Raw genomic sequence first — 9,983 nt, 5'->3', positions numbered from 1 at the left:
TGGTTCAATTTCAGTCATGGTAATGATTCATTTGTACCGAGGAATTTATTCTAGCAACGTAACTAAAAATATTTAACGCTGGCAATAGGTGAGACTATATTGCAGAAGGAGAAGAAACTTTCAAAAGGTTGTTTTACCAGAATACTGTCAGAAGCTCAATAGAAGATTAAAGGAACTTATTAAAACCTTTGAAGATCAGAACATTATTCCTGACTGACTTTGGTGTCGAGTAGCTTCAGAGCACCTTTTTGTGTTATTTTGTACTCTGCTACAAATATTGTAGCACAAAATATTTATGTAATAAATCAGTTGTGAAGAGTGCATGTGTGTATATCATTGCTCTTTCCTTAAAAATACATAGAAACTTGATTCTTTGCTTCTATGTATTTTAAAGAGACTATACATATGTTATACATGGGTGCCTGTAATGACATTTGTTCTAAAATGTTTAAATTAACGAGATTCAAAACTTTTAGAAGAAATGCAGAATGTTACAATACTGCACTGTTTGCTTAAATAATTTTATAATTTCTTCAAGACAACTTTTTTCCTTGGTATAATGAAACTAAAATTCAGTCTTATTCATAAACATCAGAATAATAAGAAAACTTGTTTAATGAGTTTGTAGAATTTTTATTAGGCAAAGCCAATTTTATTTAACTGCTAGTTTTAGTTTTGTTAGGGTAAATAAACGTTAAACTGATGTTTGAGTAAAATGGTAAAAGTGAACAAATGTAGAAAAATAAATAATTGCTAGACTAGTGCAAACACACCAATGGAAGATCTACAAAAACATAATATTGAAAACTTAATAAATTACACAATATGAAAAAAACCTGTATAATCGTATAATCCCTTTATTCCTTACTTTTGCTTCTGTGTTTGTAGAAGTGAAACCAGCAGTTGCTCAATTAGGGAGATGCTTGCTTTGTCAAGAACTCCAAACACATTGTGTACTAGTGACACACCAAGCCTAAACTGCATGCTAATGACGTTTCAGAGAAAATTGCCCTCCCCAAAGATCTTGCTTGATCCCTGATATTAGAATGTTTTTGCTCCTTTTCCATGCAAAGACTTATGAACAGTGTTTGTAGCCTTCTTCAAAAAAATGATGTACCTTTTCATTTAATCAATAGAAACTCTGGCTGGAATATCTACTTGAACACCAAACTGTTGAGATAGCATTTTCAGTTTCTCTTCCAACAGAATATTTTTTTTAACTTCTTCATTATAGTTGTATTTTAGGTCCTCAATTTCTTCAAAAAAGGATGGATCAAAGTGATCCAGTTCATTTTTCAGCTTTCTGACTTCTTCCTAATGAGTAACAGCATACAATAAATCCTTACACATTAAATCTTAACAATTTAATCTGAGATGCCTGCCATTTTTTTCATTTTTCACTTGAGGTTTTGATGTAACATGTAGGCCATAAACATAATGGACACAATCCATCCCAAGTTAAGTACTTTTAAATCCCAGAGATTTCAAAAGGGATGTAAAAATATACCTACTAAGATCAATGGGAGACAGACATCTTTAAATCTAGCTAGCTCATGTTCTATGAGTTTAAGAACGTGAATGGAACTTGTCTTTTTCCTGCAGCGGAGGAGGGAATCTTTGGATAGGTTGCTCCTCCTCACTTTCTTACGCAGAGCTATCAAATCTATAGAAACATGCCTTGCCTCAGCTCCTATACCCAGAGCTCTGACTTTGCTCTGCCATTTTCTCTACTTACTGGAACTTTGCAGAATCTTCTTCTATCACGTCTATTTTCAAAGGCCAAAACCTTTGCATCTTAGACAGTTTTACCAAATTATTTAGCAGTTTGCACCAATCACTTCCACAGAATGAGGTTAAAAGTCCCTGTTACAAAACTTTAGGCGTAAACCAGATGTACTTCACTTTTGGAAAGCTACAATCTGATATGGGGAAATTTCACCTGTCTTCAAAAGGTTGACAACAGGAAAGAGGAAATCTATGAGTTGCAAGTGATATATCTAATAAGGAAAGACTGTAAACAGCCTGCCTCAAATTCTGGGTCATGAAAGTTGAAGCACAGTCTGCAGATCTTCTAAACAGATACCTATCTGGAAGTGACTGGAATATTTACAAAACTTACATGAAGTCGCTGCTGTTCCAAATCTGAGGTTTTCAACTGTGTTTTGAGGTCTGTTACTTCCATTAGTAGTTTGTAGTTTCCATCCTTCCCTAGGTATTCAAATGAAAGGTTTTAGGTATTTAAAAATATACATGAAGATTTAATGCAAGATTATAATTTAGAAAGTGTTAGAAAGTCAGTGTTCTCTACTGCTACACAGTTAATAATGTATTGCAAATTTATGTTTGCATATGGTTAAAGTAGGATTCACCAGAAATATAGTCTTAACTGCACAAGGCTGAATATGTATTCATACCAGTGTGTTCCAACAGGTTTGTACCATATGGCACATTCTGTAATAACTTTAGTTCTAAATATCAGAACTGTCTGACCTACTTTATTTCACACAATTAGATCATAGGTTCTGAATCACTAGTTTTAGAATATCCAGTTAATAGCCTTATCTGAAATAGCTGCATAACCACAGAGTAAACAGAATAAAAACTTCCATGACTTTCCAATGTTCGGTTCTTCTAATTTTCCTTGGAACAAAATATTCCACGGCTAATGCGATCAGCCTCAATAAAATGTAGAGCTACCAATATAAATGGAATATATGAAGCCATTTCATTGTTCCAGCCAGCTGAGTAACGAAACCCTTCAAGCATCAGTTCATGCCATCAGTTTTTTCATTAAATGAATTCAATCGACTGGAGTTCCAAGTTTCGGAGTACCTCACCTGGGTTACTTTGTGACAAAAAGTAGATAGTCTAGGAGAATGGTTCTACAAAGACTATTATTATAATTAATGCTGCATTTAAAAAAGTTATGATTCAAAAACATGGGTTTAGATCCAAACCTTCTCTTGCAGGAGTGGAAAGCACTTCTGTTCACAGAAAGTGGTCCCACTATCAATTCTCCCTCTTTAGCTCCCATATTTCATTCCAGAAGGGACTTCTGGTATTAACATTAAATGGACTTCCTACATGCATGGAAAGATAGATGAGTGTTACCCTCCATCCAGTGGTTGAAGGCAAAAAGGCACTGATCAATTTTTTTTTTAGCCTTCTAATCTTCCCTTGGCTCTGTCAATCAGTTCTCCAATGACAAGCCAAAAATAACCAGAGAAATAACCAGCATCTCTTAACTACATTCATTCTCTGCCAGATGATCTCTCTGCAATAAACATCAAGAAAAACAGGAAAGGAAAAACCCCAGCAACCCAGCTCACAGTAGGGAGTGGCCCTGAGATCATATTCACATGCACATAGAAGATTGTTTCACACTAAGACCAAATTTCCCTTCTCCCGTGCATGCAAAATGATCGCAGGTGGGACATACCAAAACTGGCCTGTGTAGAGCAGGAACAAAAAGGCTGGGCTGCCTACTGGTATGGAAGAATATGCTCTGGCACTGTTCTCCCAAACGCCACCTTTGCTGAGACATACAAGTCAATTTTATAATGCTTAATGAAGGAATTAGGAGTGGCCCACATAACTGTTCTGCATACCTCACTCAGAGGAGCATTAAGGACAAACACAGCTGAAGTTGCACTGATCCTGTTGGAGTGAGCCATAATCCTTGTCAGAGGGAGAAGGCTCATGGAAGTATATGCCAGCACTATACAGGCCTTAAGTCATTGTGACAGCATGGAGGAAGTAACTTTCTTCCCAACGAAGAGGGATGGAAAGAGATGAATAGGGCATCAATTTTACAGAAGGGCTTTGTCCTAACTATGTATACTTTTAGAGCCCTCCTCGCATCCAAGGAATACTAGGCTTTTTCAGTGGGATGAACAGGCGAAGGGCAGAAGGAAGGGAGAATAAGTTCTGCTGACAGTAAAGAGAATAGAATGTTAGGATGAAAGAAAGGAACAGTACGTAAGATTACCCTGTGGTTGTGAGAGGTACAGAAGCATCTTATCTATAGAGAGGAGATTGAGGGCCCACTTGGTCCACTTCTGTGGGCCAAAGTGTTAGTCACTAAAAAAAAAAGAAATGTAAAAGACAGTAAATGAAGGGAAACATATTTCAGGGCTTGAAAGGGGCTTTCTGAAGTGCCTTCAAAACCTTATGCAAGCCCCAGGACAGAAAATGATGTTGAACTGGTGGTGCTGCAATCGTTGCTACTCATAAGAAGTGCTTTAAGAATGGGTGTGAGACCAAGAGCTTTTCCAGTGATGGAGACATGACTGAGGATAAAGCAGAAGCTTGGCGACAAAGTGTATTGGGTCTAAGGCCCATGGATAGGGTGGCTTGCAAAAAGACCCAAGTCATCCTGAATGCCTGCTCTTTGGGGCTGGACAACGCTCTTTTCACACCAAGAAGAAAAAACTTTCCATGTGTCTTCATACAATCAAATGGTGGAAAGGTGATGAAATGCCATCATGATGTCAACCACTTGGTCTGACAATTCTGCATTGATGAGATGGCTCCATTCAATATCCAGACATGAAGGTTTAATCATACCGGATCTGGATGATGTAGTTGCCCCTAGAAGAATAGATCCTTCCTGAGAGGGAGATGCTACAGAGGAGAGGTTGTCAAAGACAGAATTTCAGAGAACCATACCAGTGTCACCAAGAAGACCCTCGCCTTCTCGTCTTGGACCTGCCTGAGCACTCTGGCAAGAAGTGGAAGTGGAGAGAACGTGTACAGTAGCCCTGGAGGCAATGGGGAGATGAGCATATCTATCACCTCTGCTGTGAGTTCTACATACTTGGAGAAGAATCTTTCTACTTGGTGAGTGAGGTGAGATGCTAACAGATCCCCAGAAACCTTCCCGAAGCATTCCTCAAGCTTTCTGAATACTTTTGGATGTAGCTGCCATTCCCTGTTGTGAAGCAGACTCAACTAATTGGCCTGCACATTTCCCACTCCCCTTAGGTGTTCTGCTACAAGGGGCTCCAGGTGATTTTCTTCCCAACTGAGAAGATCTAATACTTTGTTCTGTAGACCTGTTGATTGCATGCCCCCTTGGCGATACACATGAACCTTGATCATGTTGGAGATCCTTAGCAGAACCACTTGAAGAGGTCTGAAGGTGATGAAATACTGAAGAGTCAGGTGTATGGCACACAGCTCCAGTAAGCTGAGTGGCAGGATAGTCTATTTCTGGGAACCACACTCCCTGTACCCTATGTCCTTCACATATGGCTCCCCAACCTGTTAGGATCGCATCCATGGTTGCCATCATCAGTGGAGGGTCTTGAAGCGGGTCCTCTCTCTGGAGATTGGGCTAGTGTGTCCATAAAAGCAGACACCTGCACATCGGTTGGGGCAGGCACATTTGCAGATGTCAGGAGGCGCTGATGTTCTGAAAGGGCAGTTGTGCCCATTGAAGCAGGTGAGTGTGGTGTCATACCCAGGGAGTTATTTGTATCACCTTGACAATGAGGCCTAATACTCCTGCCAGCTACATGAAGTCCACCAAGGATTTTATAAGATTGGCACTGGTTGCCAGTTGAATTTTCGGGATCCTTTTTGGAGACAGCAACAAGATTCCACACTCAGTGTCTAAGACAGCTCCGAGATGTTGCAGTGACCGGGACAGACATAGGTGACTCTTTTCTTGGTTCATCAAGAATCCATGTTCCTTGAGACATCCTCCCATGCCTTCAGAGGATCTGGGGAGTGAATTAACATGTCATCCAAGTAAGAGTAGATGTGCACCCCTTGGGGTCTGAGATGGGCCACCAGGGCAACCACAATTTTGATGAATACCCTGGAGCAGACAACAGATTGAGGGCATGGTCTTGTATTGAAAGTTGACTGCAAACCTCAGGTAATATTTTTGTGGCTGGAAGATGGGGACATGTAGATAAGCCTCCTTGAGGTCTATTGAAGAGAGAAGATCCCTTGTTAGATCACTTCCTTGTTGGACATGAGGGTCTCAAACTGAAACTTGTATTACTTGATATATTTGTTCAAAAATTTCCAGTACTGCCCTGGAAGAACCATCTTTCTTGGGGATTGAATAGATACCTTGGAACTGACTCTATTGCAGAAATATGCAGCAGATGGTGAATGGCTTCCTGAATCCTGGACTATTTGTCCAGTTGAGTTTACAGAGGGGAAAGCACAAAACGTGTGTGTATGTGTGGGGAGAAATGAAGTCCAGCTGGAGCCCCAGGTTCAAAGTCTGGATGACCCAGTAGTCCATTGTAATGTTGGGCCATCTGTGAGAGAAATGCTTAAGGTGTCTACCCAGAAAGGGGCCCGTTGTAACTGTTGCTTGCCCCCTCATGATGCACTGGATCTGAAGCATCCTGATGCCTGTTGGCAGCCCCTATTGTTAATGCACTGATGGTACCAAAAGAAGCATATGGAATGGACATCCCTGGCCCTGCCTTTGTGTCTGGAGCCACAAAAGGACTGGACTAGAAAATATGGGTGAGATGATTTCCGAAAGATCGCCTATCCTCTTTCCTTTTGGATAAAGGCATCACCTTCTTGTCCCTGGACTCTACCAAAACCTTGTCCAATACAATACCCCCAAACAACTTACCTCAGATGCCAGGTTTGTGTGGGCCATTGTATCTGCCTCCCAGTGGTGTAGCCAAAGAGATCTTGTGAATACCCCGGCCGTCAGAGCTCTTGTGGCAAACTGCATAGTGTCCATGGAGGCATCCCTTGTAATTGCCACAGTCCTTGAAATCCTCAATAAAGACTACCTGAACCTAGCTTGATCCTGTTGAGGAGCATCTAATAAGTCATCCACAACAGCAAGGATGCTCTGGCAAAAAACTGAAGCAATTCCCACCACTCTAACTGATAATGCACTAGTCTAATAGAGATGCCAGAGCCCCACATCCATCTCCCAGTCCATGAAGTCCTTAAGCTGGCATCCACATCTTTAGGGTTCAAGGACTGGTTCAAAAGATCCACAATAGAGCATCCAGTAGGGGAGGGCAAAGATGGTCTATCCAATGTGCTCCAGCACATAATGTTTATTGACTATAGCCACAGACTTCTTATTTTGCAACTGAGTGTTAAATTCAGATTTTAGAACGTTGGTTAGTAGAGAAGGAAGCCTCACCACTCTTGACTTAGGCTGACAATTCAGACACAGAGTGGCAACTTGAGAAGAGGAGGGAGCTGGTGTAGCCTCTTTATCCTTCAGGTCCAAGGTCTCTAATATCTAACAAAGCAGAGGGAATCCTGAAATAAACAGTTGGAAACCACATTCTCAGACTCAGAGGTGCCACTCCATTTGTTTTCATCCAAAATCAACAAGTCCTAGTGGAAAATGGAATCAATACCAACAATGGAAGAATGGCTACTGAAATTAATGGACTTAGTAGAAATGGATAAATTGACGTGTTTACTTAGAGAAAAATCGACAGATACGTTCCTTAAGGATTGGAAGCCTCTCTTAGACTTTTTGTCGAAAGATCAAAATAAAATGATGATACTGGGATTTGATGATTAATTAAGACAGCTTATGGAGAAAAGGGATTCTGTATGTACATATTAAGGGACAGGTTTGATGTATATTATATACTTATAGCTGATCTGTGACAAATCGGAAGTCAACCATTTTATTTTTATTTTTTGTTGTAGTATTGTTATGTTTTTTCTTACTTTGTTTTGTTTGTTTTTTGGAAAAATTTGAATAAAAACTATATTAAAAAAAAAAAAAAAAAATCAACAAGTCCTGATCTGGATTTGCAGATGCATCCTGACAATATGTTGCCAACCCTTGATGTGCAGCATGGGGGTCAGGTAATGACAGAAGCAACACAGCTGGGCTAACTGGTGCAGCCATCCCAGGTCATGCCGGTAAGGTACCATGTTGATGCAACATTTGAGATTGGACAGGCAAGGGAGAAGTGGGCTAAGCCTCTGCTGGAAGAGCAGAATGTGGTGCTATATTAACTCTAGATGCCAATTCCCCAGAAAAATCTGCCCATAAAACTCCCCTGAGATGCTCTAGCTAGACAATGAAGGAAAAGGCATGTAGTCAGGCTGGATGACCTGGGCTTGCTGTACCGCAGCAGAATATTATCATACCTAAGGTTATCCGAACCTTGGGACTGCACCCTGACGTCCTGGCCTTGCCCAGTTCTGTGCATGCTGACATAAGCAATGGGATTGCACAGTGGCATTTTCTGGGAACCTGGCAAAGCCCTCAAGGAAGAACTGCATAGAAAAGACTGACTGAAGTGTTGATGAAGAAAGCCTCATCTGACCCTCTTCATCCTCAGTTAATTGTTCCTCAGCACAGGCCTAAGTATTCTCAGTGACATCTGTGACAGCTGATGATGCAAAGTTAACTCTCCCATCGCCTCCGCCATAGTGTTCCCATGCATTAGGGAGGGAAAAAGAGAGGCCCATGGGAACCCAGCCCCCTCTCCCACAGTCCCGCTGTGAAAAATTGCCTTAACTCTGGCTGTAGAGTCTCCCTGACCACAGCTGTCAATAGTGTTTATGTTTGGGGCAGACAGCATGAATGTCTAAGGTACATAAGTCCTGCTGCACTGAAGGCACTGACTGCACAGGTCGTGGCAGCGGTGGTGGCGGCTTGCTTCTTTTGCAAGTCACAATAAGAAGTCCAGCAGCGGGAGCACTGAGTGGCTGAGGTCCAATAAAGTGGCAGAGAACTTGTAAGAAGCACCAAAATGGTGAGCAGGAAAAAAGGATATTGCAGTAGAGATAAAATGGTGGGTGGAGCTGTCTTGCTGACAAGCAGGGGTTTTAAACAAAAATTTTAAGAACAGAGAACAAAGTATGGGGAAAGTCTGTAGAGAAAGTACAGAACCATAGCAGAAGGTCCAGTTAAAAAGACAGGGTTTCATAAGGAAACTTGACAAAGATGACTAGTTAAAAAAAAAAGGAACGACTAAGGAGTAGACTAAGGAACGACAACCTTACAGAACAAGGAATAAATAAGGCAAACCTACAAGCCTGAACCAGGTAAACAGGAGCAGAGAGCACACATCCAACCACTCTGGTGAATGCAGAAGGAGAACTGAGTGATAGAGCTAAGGGAAGATTAGAAGACTCCCCCCCCCAAAAAATAATAATAATTGATCAGCATCTTTCTGCCTTCAACCACAAGATGGAGCGCAACAACACTTGAGAACATCTTACATGCATGGGAGAACTCCTTGATTTTCAGAAGCAGCTTTTCAAGGGCTATCCTGTTGCATGACTGAAGTTTTGCTAATGCTTATTTATATCTCAGCCTTTGGAAGATTTGATCAGTTCCACAATGTAATTAAGTATTTCAAATGTTACCAGATGCAAAGCCTTCTCCTGCCTTAACTTCAGTCTGTTTTCGAGAAGCATCCACTTGGTAGGCTAGCTCTGCTTTTTCCTTTTCCAAACGGTCATTGGTTAATCTATAAAACAGGGCACAAAAATCTAGGTATTCAATATTTTAACACGTTCTGTAGAAGGAATAAAGTTTACTGTGCCTTACCTGAGAAGCTGTAGTTCTCTGACAAGCCCTTGCTCTGTTTTGGCACCCTCAGGAAAGGGTTTGAGAAGTTCAATCTTTACAGAGAGAAAAAGAGAAATACTTTTATTTTAACATGAGACATTTTCTAGTAGAAGAGCATCCTAAATAAAACAATGGAGGAGACATAACCACTAACTGCATACTGCATTGGGATACATTGCTTTCTTCCTTATTATCTCCCATCTCCAGGTCTTGTTTTAGCTGCACTCTCAAGCTTCTTGCTTCTAGCTAAAGAGTGGCCTGCACTAGCTGTAGCACATAAATCCCCACTTTCCAGCTCTTTGTCTAATTGGCTGTAGATGGGGCAAAGTAAATTAAAAATGGCACACCAAAAGATCCCAAAGTGCTTCAGCAGCCAGCTCCTGTGCTATTTTTTGGTGACATTTATTTTGGGGAGGAAATGGGGGACAAAAAACAAGTAAAA

At 40.9% G+C, this 9,983-nt stretch overlaps 1 protein-coding gene across 8 annotated transcripts in view; it reads right to left on the bottom strand.

Annotated features, from left to right (window-relative positions):
• Positions 1 to 667: 667 nt before the first annotated feature.
• Positions 668 to 9,983, bottom strand: part of CEP290 (centrosomal protein 290) — a 126,388-nt gene continuing 117,072 nt past the window's right edge. For all 8 annotated transcript variants that reach the window (XM_061639608.1, XM_061639606.1, XM_061639610.1 and 5 more), the window contains 4 exons: positions 9,521 to 9,594; positions 9,337 to 9,440; positions 2,120 to 2,208; positions 668 to 1,314 (listed from right to left, as the gene is read on the bottom strand). In XM_061639608.1, the coding sequence (XP_061495592.1) occupies positions 1,126 to 1,314; positions 2,120 to 2,208; positions 9,337 to 9,440; positions 9,521 to 9,594 (456 nt within the window). In that variant the 3' untranslated portion in view covers positions 668 to 1,125. The remainder of the gene's footprint in view (positions 1,315 to 2,119; positions 2,209 to 9,336; positions 9,441 to 9,520; positions 9,595 to 9,983) is intronic.

The sequence above is a fragment of the Rhineura floridana genome, chromosome 8 (assembly GCF_030035675.1).
Source record: "Rhineura floridana isolate rRhiFlo1 chromosome 8, rRhiFlo1.hap2, whole genome shotgun sequence".
Classification (NCBI taxonomy): Eukaryota; Metazoa; Chordata; class Lepidosauria; order Squamata; family Rhineuridae; genus Rhineura; species Rhineura floridana.
The sequence above is the reverse complement of the archived record's forward strand: the minus strand, read 5'-3'. Positions and strand labels throughout refer to the sequence as shown.